Genomic DNA, 14,690 nt, shown 5'->3' with positions numbered 1-14,690 from the left:
CAGCAAAGGATTTTTCTGACAGCAGAAAAGATCTCCACTTTGCAGATGCGGGTACGCAGATGCCTTCACAGTCGCCGAGTGTCAGTCTACTCAGCGATGCAGTTGCTGGGATCTATGGTGTCGGTATTCGACATGGTGGAGTATGCCCAGTTTCATTCCCGGCCTCTGCAGAAATTGATCCTCTCCAAGTGGGATGGATTACCCCATCATAGACAGACTCAAATGATGGTGCGCCTGTCTCTGACTTGGTGGCTACTGACGGCCCACCTCACCAAGGGGCGTCCTTTTTGGATCTCGGACTGAGTCCTTCTGATGACGGATGCCAGTCTTCGGGGTTGGGGCGCAGTGACGGGTCCACACTCCTGTCAGGGAAGGTGGACCGTAGAGGAATCTGCGCTTCTAATCAATATTTTGGAACTGCAGGCAGTTTTCAGGGCCCTGCAGCAAGCCAGGCTGCTCCTTCATGGAAGACCCGTGCAAGTACAGTCAGACAACGCCACAACGGTGGCTTACCTAAACCGTCAAGGAGGAACTCGAAGTCAGGTGCCAATGGCAGAGGTGTCACGCATTTTGACATGGGCGGAAGGCCATCTACCAGCCATATCGGCGGTGTTCATTCCAGGAGTGCTGAATTGGGAAATGGACTTTCTCAGCCATTATGACGTGCATCCTGGGGAATGGTCTCTTCACCAAGAAGTGTTGCAGCTCCTAGTGGACAGGTGGGGCCTTCCGGACGTACACCTCATGGCCTCTCGACTAAATCACAAGCTGCCACAGTACGGGTCCAGGACAAGAGACGCCAGAGCTCTGCTGGTGGAAGCTCTGTCAGTCAAGTGGACCTTCCAGTTTGTGTACCGGTTTCCTCCAATCTCCCTCCTTCCTTGTGTGCTTCGAAAAGTTCAAACATGATGGAGGCACGGTCCTGCTGATGGCTCCAGAGTGGCCTCAACGTCCATGGTACTCAAATATTTGGAGCCTCTCCATCGACACTCCGTGGCTGTTGCCTCAACATCCGGACCTGTTGTCTCAGGGTCCTTGCCTCCACCCGGATGTAGGTCGCCTATCTTTGACGCCGTGGCTTCTGAGATATCCCTCCTAAGGTTTTCCAGCTCTGTGGATAATACCATGCTCAGAGCAAGAAAATATGCCTCTACCAGGATTTACCACAGGGTGTGGCATAGCTACTTTGAATGGTGTCATCCTAGAAGTTATGACCCCCAGGTGTTTAGGATAGCTAGGGTGTTGGCTTTCCTGCAAGCGGGTTTGGACCTTGGCCTCCACCTTGCTACACTGAAGATCCATATATCGTCCCTTTCAGTGTGGTTCCAGAGAAGGATTTCTCCTCTTCCTGACATCCGCACTTTCTTGCAGGGGGTCCTGCGTATCCAGTCTCCCTTTGTCCCTCCTATAGTGCCTTGGGAATTTGGCTGTTTTCCTTAGGGCCCTCTCTTTGAACCACTGGGCTCAGTGGATCTCAAATGGCTTACTGTCAAGACTGTTTTCCTTCTGGCCATTGCTTCTGCCAGAAAAGTTTCTGATTTAGGGGCTCTCTCTTGTCGTTCCCCATTTCTAGTTTTTCATAGGGACAGGGCAGTGCTTCAAACTCGCCCTGGGTTCCTTCTTAAGGTGGTCTCTAGTTTCCACAGTAATGAGGAAATTATTGTGCCATCCTTTAACTCCCCAGACCTCTAGGCAGGTGAGGCCTCATTGGATGTGGTACGTGCCCTCAGGATTTATGAGGATCGTACCAGTTCCCTTAGGAAATCAGACTCTTTGTTTGTACTTTATGGTTTCCACAAGAGAGGATGGCCAGCCAATAAACAAACTTTGGCTAGATGGCTTTGCATGACTATCTCTGAGGCTTACACTCAGGAGGGCCTTCCTGTGCCGCCCTCGGTCACTGCTCATTCTACTCGGTCTGTGGGTCCTTCGTGGACAGCTCTCCGTGGTGCCTCGGCTGTACAGCTTTGTAAGGTGGCCACATGGTCTTCTGCTCTGACCTTTTTGAGGTATTATGCCTTTGATACCTTTGCCACTCAGGATGCTTCCTTTGGGCAGCGGATTCTCCTTTCTGTACAGGAGCATCCACACCCTTGAGGGTACTGCTTTGGGAATCCCCAAGGTTGCCTGTGGACCTTCTATGGAACCTGAAGTAGAAAACTAGAGAAATGGTAAGAACTTACCTTTATCTCTCTTTCTACGAGGTCCATAGGGTCCACAGCGTGCCCGCCCTGACACACCTGTGCTTCAGATGGGCTTCGCTCTTGTCACCGGTTTTCCGTCTCCTTCTGTGTGAGAATGTGATTCTAGTGTGTTCCAGACTTTTTCCTCCTCCGGCCTTTGGCTTGCTACGTAACTGAGGAGCTTCTGGCCCGGGGGCGGAGTATAGAGGGAGGCCCCGTTGCATCCTGGGAGAAAATGTAACTGTGTAGTGGCCGGGTGTCTTCGCCATCACCTATACCCCAAGGTGGACCCTATGGACCTTGTAGAAAAAGAGATAACCAAGATAACATACAGTATATCTAGTTTTCTCTGTTGAAGTTGAGTGGTCATTTGTTCTCAGCATATTACTGTTGGTGTGAGAAATCCCTCTGATGTTTCTATCTAGTTGTCGCCCTGAAACCTCGGGCTATCCCTTCCTATAGCTATGGGAAGCTTTAGTTTAGATGAAGGAGTGCACACGTGACCTTTGCTCTGTACAAGACGTGTGGGCAGTATACAGTATATGATCTGGTGTTTCATCCAACAGGCTCTGATTTATCCACTCACTGTGGCCTCCAAATCTACAACCAGCGCACGTCACAGCGCAGCCAACAAGATCCTCAAGAACATGTGTGAACACAGCAACACGCTAGTACAACAAGCTATGATGGTATGTAACCCCATCGGGCGGCCATTATAACCAGCAATAACTAAGTGGGTATAATATTTACTTTTCTGTGTGCCCAGCTGGACATTACCCTTTACAGTGGATACCTGGGGAATAGTAAGGTGTTCCCCAACTAGACAGAAGGAAGTTATCCTAAACCTTTGGCGTTTCCTTCAGGGCCTGTCCCAGTATATACAGTGCATGGGTCATGTCCCAGTATATACAGTGCATGGGTCATGTCCCAGTATATACACTGCATGGGTCATGTCCCAGTATATACAGTGCACGGGTCATGTCCCAGTATATACAGTGCATGGGTCATGTCCCAGTATATACAGTGTATGGGTCATGTCCCAGTATATACAGTGCACGGGTCATGTCCCAGTATATACAGTGCACGGGTCGTGTCCCAGTATATACAGTGCACGGGTCGTGTCCCAGTATATACAGTGCACGGGTCGTGTCCCAGTATATACAGTGCACGGGTCGTGTCCCAGTATATACAGTGCACGGGTCGTGTCCCAGTATATACAGTGCACGGGTCGTGTCCCAGTATATACAGTGCACGGGTCGTGTCCCAGTATATACAGTGCACGGGTCGTGTCCCAGTATATACAGTGCACGGGTCGTGTCCCAGTATATACAGTGCACGGGTCGTGTCCCAGTATATACAGTGCACGGGTCGTGTCCCAGTATATACAGTGCACGGGTCGTGTCCCAGTATATACAGTGCACGGGTCGTGTCCCAGTATATACAGTGCACGGGTCGTGTCCCAGTATATACAGTGCACGGGTCGTGTCCCAGTATATACAGTGCACGGGTCGTGTCCCAGTATATACAGTGCACGGGTCGTGTCCCAGTATATACAGTGCACGGGTCGTGTCCCAGTATATACAGTGCACGGGTCGTGTCCCAGTATATACAGTGCACGGGTCGTGTCCCAGTATATACAGTGCACGGGTCGTGTCCCAGTATATACAGTGCACGGGTCGTGTCCCAGTATATACAGTGCACGGGTCGTGTCCCAGTATATACAGTGCACGGGTCGTGTCCCAGTATATACAGTGCACGGGTCGTGTCCCAGTATATACAGTGCACGGGTCGTGTCCCAGTATATACAGTGCACGGGTCGTGTCCCAGTATATACAGTGCACGGGTCGTGTCCCAGTATATACAGTGCACGGGTCGTGTCCCAGTATATACAGTGCACGGGTCGTGTCCCAGTATATACAGTGCACGGGTCGTGTCCCAGTATATACAGTGCACGGGTCGTGTCCCAGTATATACAGTGCACGGGTCGTGTCCCAGTATATACAGTGCACGGGTCGTGTCCCAGGCACTGTCAGGCAGCTGGGTAAGGGCACTGTCGCGCAGCTGGGTAAGGGCACACTCAGGCAGCTGGGTAAGGGCACTGTTGCGCAGCTGTTAGGAGCCGGCAGAGGCTAGTGGTGGCCAATGTGCTCGTCATTAATGTTATGTCTCATTCGTCCTGTGGCACTAGGTGAGTGAGGAGCTGATCCGCGTGGCCATTCTGTGGCATGAGATGTGGCATGAAGGTCTGGAGGAGGCATCACGCCTATACTTTGGGGAGAGGAACGTGAAAGGCATGTTTGCTGTGCTGGATCCTCTTCATGCCATGATGGAGAGGGGACCTCAAACTCTAAAGGAAACTTCTTTTAACCAGGTATGCGTCTCCTATTTCCTCAGGTGTCTGCCTTTCGCCTCTGATGCCAGCTGTCTAATAAATCAGGACGCATAATTGACATGATGGAAACTTTATTTTTTTACACTCATTTTCTCTGGGATTAATTGTGCCCTAACTTGTCTCCTGTTTGTTTCCCCTTCCTCCCCCTCTGATTACATGATTCCTTCCTGCCCTGAAGGCCTATGGCAGAGATCTGATGGAGGCCCAGGACTGGTGCAGAAAGTACATGAAATCTGGCAATGTGAAGGATCTGACACAGGCATGGGACCTATATTACCACGTCTTCAGACGCATCTCCAAACAGCTGCCTCAGGTGAGCTGATGGGACTACAAGCTTCATGCTCCTTTTTCTAACTACTCTTTTATTATTGAATATAACGTTGTCTGCGCTTTTGTTTCAGCTCACTTCCCTGGAACTTCAGTACGTCTCGCCCAAACTTCTGATGTGCAGAGACTTGGAATTGGCTGTGCCAGGCACTTATGATCCCAATCAGCCAATAATTCGCATTCAATCCATAGCTCCTTCGCTACAGGTCATCACCTCCAAGCAGAGGCCTCGGAAGCTAACACTAATGGGTGTGTGATGTCTCTCTATCCGGCTTTTGGAGTCATAGTAACTTAGCCTTCACCCAGTTCACTGAATTGCTTGTGACTCTTGCAGGGAGCAATGGGCACGAGTTCATGTTTCTACTGAAGGGGCACGAGGACCTGCGGCAAGATGAGAGAGTGATGCAGCTTTTTGGGCTAGTAAACACCCTCTTGGCTAATGACCCAGCATCTCTGAGGAAGAACCTCAGGTAATGCCCCAGCAGCTGCATTATGTTTAAGTTGTGCCGGTGAATACAAGTAACACATTTATATTGCTTTGTTATGGCAGTATCCAGAGATATGCAGTTATCCCTCTGTCCACTAACTCGGGGCTGATCGGTTGGGTGCCGCATTGTGACACACTGCACGCCCTAATCCGAGACTATCGCGAGAAGAAGAAGATCCTGCTGAACATTGAGCATCGCATCATGCTGAGGGTAACTAGAAGAAGTGTAGGGTGAACATTATGTTATTTTACTACAAAGATGTCATCATCCCCTCTTGGTTGCAGATGGCTCCTGATTACGATCATCTCACTCTCATGCAGAAGGTGGAGGTGTTTGAGCACGCTGTGAATAACACTGCCGGGGATGACCTGGCCAAGCTACTGTGGCTGAAGAGTCCCAGCTCAGAGGTAAGACAGAAGTGCTATGGTGTCTGTAACTCCAATGCGGTCGTTACGTCTGGCTTAGTGCTATGGGTGTCTGTAACTCCTATGCGGACGTTACGTCTGGCTTAGTGCTATGGTGTCTGTAACTCCTATGCTGACGTTACGTCTGGCTTAGTGCTATGGTGTCTGTAACTCCTATGCGGACGTTACGTCTGGCTTAGTGCTATGGTGTCTGTAACTCCTATGTGGACGTTACGTCTGGCTTAGTGCTATGGTGTCTGTAACTCCTATGTGGACGTTACGTCTGGCTTAGTGCTATGGTGTCTGTAACTCCTATGCGGACGTTACGTCTGGCTTAGTGCTATGGTGTCTGTAACTCCTATGTTGACGTTTCGTCTGGGAAATGCCAGATTCTCCTTATTCTGGGTCTATTTCCTTTCCTGGGAAGTTAAACTCTCTAAGGGTGGAGATTTATCAAACCCTACATAACGTGGAGAAGTTGCCCAGATGGGATACATCTCCCTCTAAGTGTATTTTCTTCATACTAGTGTTAACAAAACTGTCTTTATTTTATTGTATCATTGTGAGAGATTTCAGATTTGTATTTTGTAACTCCCTTCATATTTTAGGTCTGGTTTGACAGGAGAACAAATTACACCCGTTCTTTGGCTGTGATGTCCATGGTGGGATACATCTTAGGCCTCGGTGACAGGTACTTGATTGAAAGTCTAGGAAATGTTGGTGGGATATGTGAGAAAACAGATGCAATGTAAAGGTGTGATGGGGCTTGGCTTGAGGCAGGAGGGTGGGGCTTGGCCTGAGGCAGGCGGGTGGGGTTTGGCTTGAGGCAGGCGGCTGTGGCTTGACCTGAGGCAGGCGGGTGGGGCTTGGCCTGAGGCAGGCGGCTGTGGCTTGACCTGAGGCAGGCGGGTGGGGCATGGCCTGAGGTGGGTGGGTGTTGCCCTGAAGCTGGCGGGTGGGTGTTTGCCTGAGGCTGGCGGGTGGGTGTTGGCCTGTGGCAGGCGGGTGGGGTTTGGCCTGAGGCAGGCGGGTGGGGCTTGGCCTGAGGCGGGCGGGTGGGGCTTGGCCTGAGGCGGGCGGGTGGGGCTTGGCCTGAGGCGGGCGGGTGGGAGTTGGCCTGAGGCGGGCGGGTGGGAGTTGGCATGTGGCGGGCGGGTGGGAGTTGGCCTGAGGCGGGCGGCTGGGGCTTGGCCTGAGGCGGGCGGCTGGGGCTTGGCCTGAGGCGGGCGGCTGGGGCTTGGCCTGAGGCGGGCGGCTGGGGCTTGGCCTGAGGCCGGCGCCTGGGGCTTGGCCTGAGGCCGGCGCCTGGGGCTTGGCCTGAGGCCGGCGCCTGGGGCTTGGCCTGAGGCCGGCGGCTGGGGCTTGGCCTGAGGCCGGCGGCTGGGGCTTGGCCTGAGGCCGGCGGCTGGGGCTTGGCCTGAGGCCGGCGGCTGGGGCTTGGCCTGAGGCCGGCGGCTGGGGCTTGGCCTGAGGCCGGCGGGTGGGGCTTGGCCTGAGGCCGGCGGGTGGGGCTTGGCCTGAGGCCGGCGGGTGGGAGTTTCCCTGAGGAGGGCGGCTGGGGCTTGGCCTGGTGGTGGTAGATAAATGGAATGTGCAGGACATGGATGGAGATTTGATGGGGGGTTAATTTCTCGAAGAAGGTTCCTGATACTTGTCACATCAGGAAATCCATTACTGTCTTCTCCTTACACAGACATCCTTCTAACCTGATGCTGGATCGCCTTAGCGGGAAGATCCTACATATTGACTTTGGGGACTGTTTTGAGGTAAACGCTTACATGCTGTATCAAATGTTTAGTGTTCACAATTTATTCTCTCTAAAAATATAGTAATTCTGATAATTGATTTAGAAAAGACATAACATATATAGACACACCAGCCTGCCTTTCTTACATGGCCTGTGCAATCACAGATGGACAATCCTGAAATAATAAATTACTGTACCCAATGTCTCATGACCTACCCAGAGGGTTAATCATTTGGCATTCGGCTGGTAGATCACAATGGAACTTGTAGTTCAACCAATGGATTAGGGAGCAGTGACTGTTATGTATAGGCCATGTCAGTCATACATGGTAAGGATTAGGGAGCAGTGACTGTTATGTATAGGCCGTGTCAGTCATACATGGTAAGGATTAGGGAGCAGTGACTGTTATGTATAGGCCGTGTCAGTCATACATGGTAAGGATTAGGGTGCAGTGAATGTTATGTATAGGCCGTGTCAGTCATACATGGTAAGGATTAGGGAGCAGTGACTGTTATGTATAGGCCGTGTCAGTCATACATGGTAAGGATTAGGGAGCAGTGACTGTTATGTATAGGCCGTGTCAGTCATACATGGTAAGGATTAGGGAGCAGTGACTGTTATGTATAGGCCGTGTCAGTCATACATGGTAAGGATTAGGGTGCAGTGAATGTTATGTATAGGCCGTGTCAGTCATACATGGTAAGGATTAGGGTGCAGTGACTGTTATGTATAGGCCGTGTCAGTCATACATGGTAAGGATTAGGGAGCAGTGACTGTTATGTATAGGCCGTGTCAGTCATACATGGTAAGGATTAGGGAGCAGTGACTGTTATGTATAGGCCGTGTCAGTCATACATGGTAAGGATTAGGGAGCAGTGACTGTTATGTATAGGCCGTGTCAGTCATACATGGTAAGGATTAGGGTGCAGTGAATGTTATGTATAGGCCGTGTCAGTCATACATGGTAAGGATTAGGGAGCAGTGACTGTTATGTATAGGCCGTGTCAGTCATACATGGTAAGGATTAGGGTGCAGTGACTGTTATGTATAGGCCGTGTCAGTCATACATGGTAAGGATTAGGGAGCAGTGACTGTTATGTATAGGCCGTGTCAGTCATACATGGTAAGGATTAGGGAGCAGTGACTGTTATGTATAGGCCGTGTCAGTCATACATGGTAAGGATTAGGGAGCAGTGACTGTTATGTATAGGCCGTGTCAGTCATACATGGTAAGGATTAGGGTGCAGTGACTATTATGTATAGGCCGTGTCAGTCATACATGGTAAGGATTAGGGAGCAGTGACTGTTATGTATAGGCCGTGTCAGTCATACATGGTAAGGATTAGGGTGCAGTGAATGTTATGTATAGGCCGTGTCAGTCATACATGGTAAGGATTAGGGAGCAGTGACTGTTATGTATAGGCCGTGTCAGTCATACATGGTAAGGATTAGGGAGCAGTGACTGTTATGTATAGGCCGTGTCAGTCATACATGGTAAGGATTAGGGTGCAGTGAATGTTATGTATAGGCCGTGTCAGTCATACATGGTAAGGATTAGGGTGCAGTGACTGTTATGTATAGGCCGTGTCAGTCATACATGGTAAGGATTAGGGAGCAGTGACTGTTATGTATAGGCCGTGTCAGTCATACATGGTAAGGATTAGGGAGCAGTGACTGTTATGTATAGGCCGTGTCAGTCATACATGGTAAGGATTAGGGAGCAGTGACTGTTATGTATAGGCCGTGTCAGTCATACATGGTAAGGATTAGGGTGCAGTGAATGTTATGTATAGGCCGTGTCAGTCATACATGGTAAGGATTAGGGAGCAGTGACTGTTATGTATAGGCCGTGTCAGTCATACATGGTAAGGATTAGGGTGCAGTGACTGTTATGTATAGGCCGTGTCAGTCATACATGGTAAGGATTAGGGAGCAGTGACTGTTATGTATAGGCCGTGTCAGTCATACATGGTAAGGATTAGGGAGCAGTGACTGTTATGTATAGGCCGTGTCAGTCATACATGGTAAGGATTAGGGAGCAGTGACTGTTATGTATAGGCCGTGTCAGTCATACATGGTAAGGATTAGGGTGCAGTGACTATTATGTATAGGCCGTGTCAGTCATACATGGTAAGGATTAGGGAGCAGTGACTGTTATGTATAGGCCGTGTCAGTCATACATGGTAAGGATTAGGGTGCAGTGAATGTTATGTATAGGCCGTGTCAGTCATACATGGTAAGGATTAGGGAGCAGTGACTGTTATGTATAGGCCGTGTCAGTCATACATGGTTGGGATTAGGGTGCAGTGACTGTTATGTATAGGCCGTGTCAGTCATACATGGTAAGGATTAGGGTGCAGTGACTGTTATGTATAGGCCGTGTCAGTCATACATGGTAAGGATTAGGGTGCAGTGACTGTTATGTATAGGCCGTGTCAGTCATACATGGTAAGGATTAGGGAGCAGTGACTGTTATGTATAGGCCGTGTCAGTCATACATGGTAAGGATTAGGGTGCAGTGACTGTTATGTATAGACCGTGTCAGTCATACATGGTAAGGATTAGGGTGCAGTGACTGTTATGTATAGGCTGTGTCAGTCATACATGGTAAGGATTAGGGTGCAGTGACTGTTATGTATAGGCCGTGTCAGTCATACATGGTAAGGATTAGGGTGCAGTGACTGTTATGTATAGGCCGTGTCAGTCATACATGGTAAGGATTAGGGTGCAGTGACTGTTATGTATAGGCCGTGTCAGTCATACATGGTAAGGATTAGGGTGCAGTGACTGTTATGTATAGGCCGTGTCAGTCATACATGGTAAGGATTAGGGAGCAGTGACTGTTATGTATAGGCCGTGTCAGTCATACATGGTAAGGATTAGGGAGCAGTGACTGTTATGTATAGGCCGTGTCAGTCATACATGGTAAGGATTAGGGAGCAGTGACTGTTATGTATAGGCCGTGTCAGTCATACATGGTAAGGATTAGGGAGCAGTGACTGTTATGTATAGGCCGTGTCAGTCATACATGGTAAGGATTAGGGTGCAGTGACTGTTATGTATAGGCCGTGTCAGTCATACATGGTAAGGATTAGGGAGCAGTGACTGTTATGTATAGGCCGTGTCAGTCATACATGGTAAGGATTAGGGAGCAGTGACTGTTATGTATAGGCCGTGTCAGTCATACATGGTAAGGATTAGGGAGCAGTGACTGTTATGTATAGGCCGTGTCAGTCATACATGGTAAGGATTAGGGAGCAGTGACTGTTATGTATAGGCCGTGTCAGTCATACATGGTAAGGATTAGGGAGCAGTGACTGTTATGTATAGGCCGTGTCAGTCATACATGGTAAGGATTAGGGTGCAGTGACTGTTATGTATAGGCCGTGTCAGTCATACATGGTTGGGATTAGGGAGCAGTGACTATTATGTATAGGCCGTGTCAGTCATACATGGTAAGGATTAGGGAGCAGTGACTGTTATGTATAGGCTGTGTCAGTCATACATGGTAAGGATTAGGGAGCAGTGACTGTTATGTATAGGCCGTGTCAGTCATACATGGTTGGGATTAGGGAGCAGTGACTGTTATGTATAGGCCGTGTCAGTCATACATGGTAAGGATTAGGGAGCAGTGACTGTTATGTATAGGCCGTGTCAGTCATACATGGTAAGGATTAGGGAGCAGTGACTGTTATGTATAGGCCGTGTCAGTCATACATGGTAAGGATTAGGGTGCAGTGACTGTTATGTATAGGCCGTGTCAGTCATACATGGTTGGGATTAGGGAGCAGTGACTATTATGTATAGGCCGTGTCAGTCATACATGGTAAGGATTAGGGAGCAGTGACTGTTATGTATAGGCCGTGTCAGTCATACATGGTAAGGATTAGGGAGCAGTGACTGTTATGTATAGGCCGTGTCAGTCATACATGGTAAGGATTAGGGTGCAGTGACTGTTATGTATAGGCCGTGTCAGTCATACATGGTAAGGATTAGGGTGCAGTGACTGTTATGTATAGGCTGTGTCAGTCATACATGGTAAGGATTAGGGAGCAGTGACTGTTATGTATAGGCCGTGTCAGTCATACATGGTAAGGATTAGGGTGCAGTGACTGTTATGTATAGGCCGTGTCAGTCATACATGGTTGGGATTAGGGAGCAGTGACTATTATGTATAGGCCGTGTCAGTCATACATGGTAAGGATTAGGGAGCAGTGACTGTTATGTATAGGCCGTGTCAGTCATACATGGTAAGGATTAGGGAGCAGTGACTGTTATGTATAGGCCGTGTCAGTCATACATGGTAAGGATTAGGGTGCAGTGACTGTTATGTATAGGCCGTGTCAGTCATACATGGTAAGGATTAGGGTGCAGTGACTGTTATGTATAGGCTGTGTCAGTCATACATGGTAAGGATTAGGGAGCAGTGACTGTTATGTATAGGCCGTGTCAGTCATACATGGTAAGGATTAGGGTGCAGTGACTGTTATGTATAGGCCGTGTCAGTCATACATGGTAGAGATTAGGGAGCAGTGACTATTATGTATAGGCCGTGTCAGTCATACATGGTAGGGATTAGGGTGCAGTGACTGTTATGTATAGGCCGTGTCAGTCATACATGGTAAGGATTAGGGAGCAGTGACTGTTATGTATAGGCCGTGTCAGTCATACATGGTTGGGATTAGGGTGCAGTGACTGTTATGTATAGGCCGTGTCAGTCATACATGGTAGGGATTAGGGAGCAGTGACTATTATGTATAGGCCGTGTCAGTCATACATGGTAGGGATTAGGGTGCAGTGACTGTTATGTATAGGCCGTGTCAGTCATACATGGTAAGGATTAGGGAGCAGTGACTGTTATGTATAGGCCGTGTCAGTCATACATGGTAAGGATTAGGGTGCAGTGACTGTTATGTATAGGCCGTGTCAGTCATACATGGTAAGGATTAGGGTGCAGTGACTGTTATGTATAGGCCGTGTCAGTCATACATGGTAAGGATTAGGGAGCAGTGACTGTTATGTATAGGCCGTGTCAGTCATACATGGTAAGGATTAGGGAGCAGTGACTGTTATGTATAGGCCGTGTCAGTCATACATGGTAAGGATTAGGGAGCAGTGACTGTTATGTATAGGCTGTGTCAGTCATGATGGTGGTACGTTGATTCCGACTGTTGACTCCAGTTTCGGCGCGATAAGCGGTTTCCAGTGTGCCCTGATCTGCTCCCCAGACGAGATATATATATATATATATATATATATATGTGTGTGTATGTTTAATACCGACATAGGGTCGGTGTGACCCTGCCGAGTCTCCGTGGGCTTGGTGGAATCCCCACAATTTAGTTGCCCGATGTCCCCCACAAGCCTTAATCTGGACCTGGCACCATGCTCCTGGTGTTAGTCCCCACTGACGGTGTGTGCAGACTAAGTGCCTCTGTCTAGTAGCTGTACTAGAGCAATGTGTATTAATTTATTGTTATAATTGAAGGTGGCCATGACCAGGGAGAAGTTTCCTGAGAAGATCCCATTCCGTCTCACCAGAATGCTGACCAATGCCATGGAGGTGAGTATTGGTGACTGCTGGACATTTGGCAGACCGTACGTTTGGTGCACTCTTATATCACCTTGTGCCTTTGACAGGTCACTGGCCTTGATGGAAACTACCGGATTACGTGTCACACAGTGATGGAGGTGCTACGGGAACACAAGGATAGTGTCATGGCTGTGTTGGAGGCTTTCGTGTATGATCCACTTCTCAACTGGAGACTTATGGACAGTGAGTAGCACACGGGTGTGACGTGTTATTAACACTCCTTACTCTTGGGGTACAGAAGATGGCGTCTTCCCTTTTCTATATTGTATTCCTACAGGGAGGGTCTCTAGGTAAGAGCCTAATTGTGGCCCAGGCTTGTGGGTATTAGCCCGATCGTCCTGTAGCTATGGCTTCTAGATGATATGCAGCCAGCGCTTTGCGTAATTTACAGTAATTATTGCATGAAGCCTGAGCTTGTCTGCAATAACCTCCTGATTGCCCAACAGGGTCCAGATAACAATCTTTCCTCAAATAGAGTTTGCTCCATCCCTTTTGGACATTCACATGTTATCCGTGTAATAGTTGATTCCTGCCTGTTTATGGGTAATTAGCCTCTATGCAGGGCCATGTTTTCTGTCTATAGCCAGGGCTTTTTGTAGGTCTTCTGAGCTGCCATGACTGTAGGGTTACCTGTAGCCTCAGCCTCTGGGTAACAGCGTGAGAGCAGTCTGGGTCCTTGTCTAATATCCAGAACCACTGCCTGGTATATTACAATTTGTGGCGCACAGGAGATGCTTTGTGGTGGGGTTCTGCTATTACAGAATGACAGGATTGTTATTGAATAGGAGAAGATAGTGTGTAACTCTTCCGCAGGGTCCCATCCCCTGTGGTGAGATATATATGCACTATATGACCACTGCCTCACCCATTACTTACATCTGCATAAAGTCCAGCATACAGCATATCTTCATAGTCAGTGGTAGGATAGGTCTTACTGCAGGTCACAGTGCCGCTCTGCCTGGCACGGTCATAGAATGCCACCGTCTAGAGCTGCCAGGTCACCTATAAGTTCTGTTACTATAAGCTGGAATTATCTAGGAGCAGTAGGATCCCCGGCTCACAGAATGGGACTACCTAGTGCAGTAATAATCATCTGTCCTCACTACCGAGGTCTAAGCAGCCCCTGGAAGAACTGTACTTTGAGAGCTTCATGGATTGGTGCAGCCTCAGCCGAGCTTCTGACCACCATACACAGTCCCAAACGTCAGCTTGTGGTGTAAAACTCTCCACCATTGGGCTCTGGAGCAGTGGAAATGCTCTCTATAGAGAAAGGAACCTCGCTTCAGCACCTGGGACAAATCTGGGTTTACAGACCACAAGAGAAGGTCTTCTGCTTAATCCCTGCAGCCGTGTTCCAGAATCTAGTGGACGTCTTCCCAGCAAATGGGACCAATTCCACATTATGCCCATTGTGAGGATACCGGGTGACCTGGGTATCCTGGGGTTCAGGGATCACACAGTGGAGCAGGTTATAATGAAGGAATGATGAACTTTATTCATGGTCACACAGAAATCCAGCAAACAGTAAGCAGGGTTATATCATTACAGTCCACTCA

At 49.0% G+C, this 14,690-nt stretch overlaps 1 protein-coding gene across 3 annotated transcripts in view; it reads left to right on the top strand.

Annotated features, from left to right (window-relative positions):
• Positions 1–14,690, top strand: part of MTOR (mechanistic target of rapamycin kinase) — a 393,475-nt gene that overhangs the window by 332,817 nt on the left and 45,968 nt on the right. For all 3 annotated transcript variants that reach the window (XM_088447807.1, XM_088447808.1, XM_088447806.1), the window contains exons 41-51: positions 2,750–2,872; positions 4,372–4,554; positions 4,754–4,888; positions 4,977–5,151; positions 5,237–5,372; positions 5,453–5,600; positions 5,675–5,797; positions 6,403–6,485; positions 7,488–7,560; positions 13,030–13,104; positions 13,182–13,317. In XM_088447807.1, the coding sequence (XP_088303933.1) occupies positions 2,750–2,872; positions 4,372–4,554; positions 4,754–4,888; positions 4,977–5,151; positions 5,237–5,372; positions 5,453–5,600; positions 5,675–5,797; positions 6,403–6,485; positions 7,488–7,560; positions 13,030–13,104; positions 13,182–13,317 (1,390 nt within the window). The remainder of the gene's footprint in view (positions 1–2,749; positions 2,873–4,371; positions 4,555–4,753; positions 4,889–4,976; positions 5,152–5,236; positions 5,373–5,452; positions 5,601–5,674; positions 5,798–6,402; positions 6,486–7,487; positions 7,561–13,029; positions 13,105–13,181; positions 13,318–14,690) is intronic.

This window comes from Taudactylus pleione, unplaced genomic scaffold (assembly GCF_031769625.1).
Source record: "Taudactylus pleione unplaced genomic scaffold, aTauple2 ptg000441l, whole genome shotgun sequence".
In the NCBI taxonomy this organism is placed as follows: Eukaryota; Metazoa; Chordata; class Amphibia; order Anura; family Myobatrachidae; genus Taudactylus; species Taudactylus pleione.
The sequence above is the reverse complement of the archived record's forward strand: the minus strand, read 5'-3'. Positions and strand labels throughout refer to the sequence as shown.